The 5,960-nt window shown below is 35.4% G+C and overlaps 1 protein-coding gene across 3 annotated transcripts in view; it reads right to left on the reverse strand.

Moving 5' to 3' along the window:
* Nucleotides 1–2,350: 2,350 nt before the first annotated feature.
* Nucleotides 2,351–5,960, reverse strand: part of exd3 (exonuclease 3'-5' domain containing 3) — a 43,689-nt gene continuing 40,079 nt past the window's right edge. For all 3 annotated transcript variants that reach the window (XM_039677765.2, XM_089126513.1, XM_089126514.1), the window contains exons 19-20: nucleotides 3,753–3,819; nucleotides 2,351–3,573 (exon numbers count right to left, since the gene is read on the reverse strand). In XM_039677765.2, coding sequence (XP_039533699.2) covers nucleotides 3,239–3,573; nucleotides 3,753–3,819 — 402 coding nt within the window. In that variant the 3' untranslated portion in view covers nucleotides 2,351–3,238. The remainder of the gene's footprint in view (nucleotides 3,574–3,752; nucleotides 3,820–5,960) is intronic.

The following is a 5,960-nucleotide window of genomic DNA, read 5'->3' on the forward strand; positions in this document are numbered from 1 at the left end:
ATACTTGTGCACCTTTTCAAGCTAAAAATGCTTATTTTCCCATTGTATTTAATCCTTTTTTCTTATTTTTTTTAGATGATAATAAGTAGATATATACTGTTGAAAATGAAGACAAAAAGTGTTGTGGCTGTCAAATGTTAGTGGCTAATGTTATAATGTGATGAACACCTACTCTGAATGTGTGAACTTGAGAAGAAACTGTCTCAGAAAAGACAGAAAACTCCAGATTTATTTGAAAAAATATGCCTACTTTTACTCAGAAATTGCAAGTAAATTTCACGATTATTAAAACAAATTGCAAGTAACTGAATTAAACATACGATATAAAACTCGAATAGGCCCATCTTTGAAAATTTACAGTGAGATTTTCAACTGTCTGAATACTTTTTAGGGTCACTGCATACTTCAGAGGGTCAATGACATTTTTTTCAAACACCTTTTAAAAGTTGTATTCCTACACGCATTCATCAAACCTGAATGTGAATTTAAGTAACGCAGTTTGAATCCACATCAAAGCAACAAGCTCTAATGAGGCGCTAATGGAGCCGCCGCTGAGAATAGCCTGAGCCCATTTGCTCAATGTCAGATGTACAGTACTTAACAGGAAGTGTGTCATTCCACCTGGGCCTGTGCCACCGGGTCACATTTATCAGAAATCTAACCCAGTGAGAGCCAGCTAAAAACTCCTCCCAGTGTCAACGGGTGCAAAGATGCCTTATTAAAGATTAATACGCGTCATAAAAGCTGGAAAGTCGATCTCTGTGGCATCTAAATCTCCAAATGCCTTTCAGATTAACCCTGTTATGTTCAAATCTCGAAACAACAAAGTTCAGATTCACATTCAGTTTCTCAGCAGGTTAAAGTGAAAATATTTGCTGTTTCTTTATGTTACAAGAAGGCTCATGGCAGTTTGTAAATATGCATGAATGTTTTTAGTGCAAATAATATTTATGATATTGGTCACATCTAATTTGCTGCTGGTTCCAGTTTTCAGATTCATCGGCCTTTTCCCTTCCTTTTAATCTTGATACGAGCTCTTTGTTCCAGTTTTTTTTTTTTAATTTAAAGATCCTACTGAGACCGTAATTTTCATTGACTTGAGCACATGCAGTTTTGTAGTAAAACCATAGTACCTACAAAATGAACCATGGCTTTACTACAGTAGCATGGTTTAACTGTGATTTTAGCAGTAAAATCAAATAACTACTGTACCAAAACAGCACAGTTTAATAACTATACATTTTGTAGCAAAACCATACATACTAACTACAAGACTAACCCTGATTTTACTACAGAATTTGCAGTAAAACCATTGTAAATAAAATATTGCCATGATTTTACTATAATAACCATGGTTTAACTATGAATTTTTTAGTAAAATAATAGTAACTTCAAGATTAACCATGATTTTACTACAATAACAATGAATTTTGTAGTTCAAAAATAAGCTGGTATTACTACAGAATTTACCATAAAACCATTGATTCACTAAAAGATTACCATGATTTCACAACAATAAACATGGTTTAACCATACATTTTGTAGTAAAACCACAAAACTAACCTGATTTTGCAACATAATTTAGAGTAAAACCAATGTAACTAACATAATACAGTGATTTTACTACAAACAAACCTTAGTTTAACTGAATATTGTTGTTAAATAAACAGGAATTTGCAGTAAAACCAGTACCTGCAAAATTAAATAAAGCACCTACAGATTAACTATGGTTTTGTAGTAAAATCATAATAAACACAAAAGTAAAATTTGGTTTTACTGTAGTGTTATGTACGGACTCATTTATCCTGTGGGAGAAATAGTTAAGCGTGATATTATAAAGAAGTCATTTTGCTTTGCATTTTACTCCTCAGCAACTACCAACCGAGCCAGTGCAGTCCAGCACACACTGAATGCAGGCGCGCGGGGGGAGCGTTCAGAGATCCGCCAGCCGGCCCCTGCGCGAGGTCTCTGGCGCCGGAGCCAGACAGCGGAGAGGAGGGGGAAGAGCGCAGGCAGAGGCCCCTGAGTCACCGGCCCGGGGAACCTGTGGGGCTAGCATGACGTCTCAATAGAGGGAGGGTCTTCAGAGTCCGATTCAGCCCCAGTACCACGTGCTCAAGGAGCGTGGGAAAGAGGCGAGCTTTTCTTCCCAGCAAAGAAAGGGCCAGTATCGAATAACAGAAGTGCAGAAGAGCCGGGGCGGCCTGAACAGGGCTAGGTAGATCTCCAACTGCAAGCAGACAAGATTATCTCCGGCTAATGCAAACACGCAGAGCTACGGTTACAGTCAACACTTTGATGCTTATATTCAGGGAGCGCACGTGTAAAAGAGGACACAGATATAGGCAGCTCTGTTTTGAGTGCGACTTTATTGAACTTGAACTGAAGGACTGACTGTATGCGGCCCATCCTGTTATGAACTCGCAAAAACTTGGAAGGAAAACAGCGTCTGGCATGATTTCAGCAGCGCTGTCTTCGGGGAACCCAGGCATATTATTCTGTAGTTTTGACAGATTTACAAATGGAGATATGACTTAAAGACTAAACATAAACAACGTCTGATTTGAAAAAAAAAAGAAGAAGAAAAAAAGCAAACATACGTTTTTTGGTTCAGAGATAACTGCAAGAAAGATAACATGCTAAAAAAATGACATTAAGCCTATCTATCAGGAAAAAAAATGGATGAACAAGATTTGTTCAACAACAAAAAAAAAACAAACAAACCGTTTAATAACCCCTTCAAAACGTAAATCATCTTTTATTAAAACACATTTTATGAACAACTTAGGTTTGTAAACAATTTAAGGCATGAAGTGAATTATATTGTGTAAAACAATAAAAAAAAATGTAAAAAAGTGCAAAAAAATAATTAAAATGAAATATTTTCGTCATTTTGACGAAACGCGTCGCGAATTCAACACAGTGAATTCAGCGACAATCCTGTTTTTATACCAATTTATGATCAATTGTTTTATGAAGTGTTATTAAAAACCATTAACACTTGCATGTTATGAACAACTTAGGAGGTTTGTAAACATTTATGGCATTATGTGTATTATTTGGTGCAAAACAAATTTAAGTTAATTTTGTTTTACAGTGCAAAACACAAAATGAAACCTCCTGTAACATTTAATCGATGCTTTTGCACATGTATCATGAGACAGTGTAGCAAATAAAAAATACTTCCGTAAAAAGATTTAAAAAAAAAAAAAACAAAAAAAAAAAACGCAAGAGTTCATTACACATGGTCGAGGTTTCCGCTGACGTGCAGGACCTTCTGGAACTGGGACAGCACCCGGTCGTAGTGCGTCCCCTCCCAGAACACCTTTCCACAGCCGGTGCAGATGAAGTACACCGGGATCCGGGGAAGGAGGCCTGGGGGAACCGTCTCTAGCTGAACTTCTGCCCCGCTGGGGAATCTGAAGGTCTGGGGGTCCATGGCCGTGCGTGGGGCCCAGCGGCAATGAGGGGTGAACTCGGGGGCCTCTGGGGGCCTCCAGCTATTGTAATCTTCTTGTGTTTCATCCTGCGGTTCACAGTCATCCTGCTTAGATACGATGTCCTGAAGAAGACCTTTGAAAAAGACAAAGAAAAAACCAATACAGCTCAAAGCGTGTTAAAAAGTGGGGGGAAATACTATGTTCAAATCAAATGCTAAATCACTGGAAATTAAATAATGGTAGAAAAGTGTCTGGATTAAATCTGTAAATACATTTTCAAATATATATGCTATTCTGAAAACAAGCGCCAACCTCTCTCTTTCATCATGCGGGTCATATCCTCTCGGGACAGCTTAAAGTACTCGTTACAGTTGCAAGCCTTAAAACAGGAGACAGAAAAAACACATCGATATGTGTAATAAAACATTATGACGTCATGCAAGTCAATTCACCAACAAGATGTTAAATCAAGTGTTAGACAAAAAAATCTCTTATGTTGACAGTTTATATATTTTGTATATAGCTTTTATACGGTTTATACTTAATCACTCTATTTTATTATCATTTTCCGCATTTTAGAATAACGGTACATCTATCAAAACTATATGAAATACTCATAATGTGCTCTTTTATATGAATCAAAAGTGCAGTGCGTTCTAGTATTTAAGGAATGTGATGTAAATAAATAAAATAACTAAATAAAATGTTAACTGTATACATTATACAAAAATAAATGTATATATTTATAATTTAGATTTGTCTACAAAACTCAACGCATTTATACCATACACACTAACGTTCAATAATTTGGGGTCGGTAATATTGTTTTAATGTTTTAGAAAGAAGTCTCTTCTGCTCAACAAGACTGCATTTATTTAATTAAAAGTTAGTAAAAACTAATAATGAGAAACAATTTCACAATTTTATATTACAGTTTAAAATATATTACAATAATAATTACAAAGTGATCAAAGCTGAATTTTCCGCATCATTAGTGTCACATGATCCTTCAGAAATCATTCTAATATTGATGATCGAATCAAGAAACAGTTGTTATTATTATGATCAATATTGAGAACAGTTGTGTCGATTCATATTTTTCGAAAAACACTAATAAATTTAAGGATTCTTTGATGAAGTTTAAAAGATCCGCATTTATTTGAGAAAACATTACTTTGTAACATATGTAAATGTCTTTACTGTCACTTTCGATCAATTTAAAGCTTCCTTGCTGAATAAAAGTATTTATTCTTAAAAAAAATGAAAAAAAACGACTGATCCCAAACTTTTTAACGATGTATATATATATACACAAATTGGTAGATAGTAGGTTGTGAACTCGGATATATTTGAAACAGTCAAAGGTAAGTCCCATGCCAAACTCTCTCACGCACACACACAAACACACACACACATACGTCTCAAGTGACGCAGGCTATGTGTGAGGTTAAAAGTTTGCATCGCCTCTCTTGATTTCACACTTCAGTGTGGCTTCTGTCTCATCCTCAGCGAGGAACCGTTTCCCACCCTTTCAAACAACACACGGGCGCTAAAAGCATCGTCACTAAACGCCATCTCCACCTCTGCAACGCCGCCCAGACTGAGACGTGCTAAACGGGACACCTTAACAGGACAGTGACAATTCAGTTGGTGAACACATGGGACTGGAATTGGGACTGTTATCAGAAATTGAACTGAAATTGAAAGACATCTCACTTTAAAGGAACAGTGAGAAGTTTGAACACTTTGTCATTATTTTCTCACAGTCGTGTGGTTTCAAATCCACTGCGGTTATTATTTCTGTCACACAAAAAGGAGAAACTTTTCAGCCAGTCTTTTCTTTTAAACAATATCAGTTCACAGTATATGGCAGTCAAGTTCCAACAAGGCCCAACCCCCCCCCCCCCCCCCCACAAAATAGGGGGTTCAAACAACACAAGGCAAAGTTAAATTAAAAAAAGTTAATTATGTAAATGTACACTAGCAGATAAAAGTTTAATAATTGTTTTTGAAAGAAGTCTCTGCATTTTATTTTGATCAAATAAGTCTGCAATTATTTGATCAAAAATACAGTAAAAACATTAATACTGTGATTATTTTACAATAGAAAACCGTTAGTTTTCGCTATTTATATTTTGCGGAAGTCATGATAGACTATCATTCAAAAGTTTTTGATAATTTAAAAAAGAAAGGGCGTATTAAATTGATAAAAAATGTTACAAAATTTATAATGCTGTTCTTTTGATTGGTCTGTTCAAAGACTCCTGAAAAAAAATGTATCATGGTGTCCACAAAAATATTATAAAATTAAAACGGCTTTAAACACTGATAATAATAAGAACCATCATTAACAATTTAGCACTAAAATATAATTCAAATCATCATATTAGAATGATTTCTGAAGGATCATGTGACACTGACTGCACTGTAATGAATGAGCTTTATCTATTCAATAAAATCGTGACAACAGATTACAAGCAATATTATTAATACAATTTAACAAATTAGAACTGAGTAATA

This window comes from Pimephales promelas, chromosome 23 (assembly GCF_988280905.1).
Source record: "Pimephales promelas chromosome 23, fPimPro1.hap1.1, whole genome shotgun sequence".
In the NCBI taxonomy this organism is placed as follows: domain Eukaryota; kingdom Metazoa; phylum Chordata; class Actinopteri; order Cypriniformes; family Leuciscidae; genus Pimephales; species Pimephales promelas.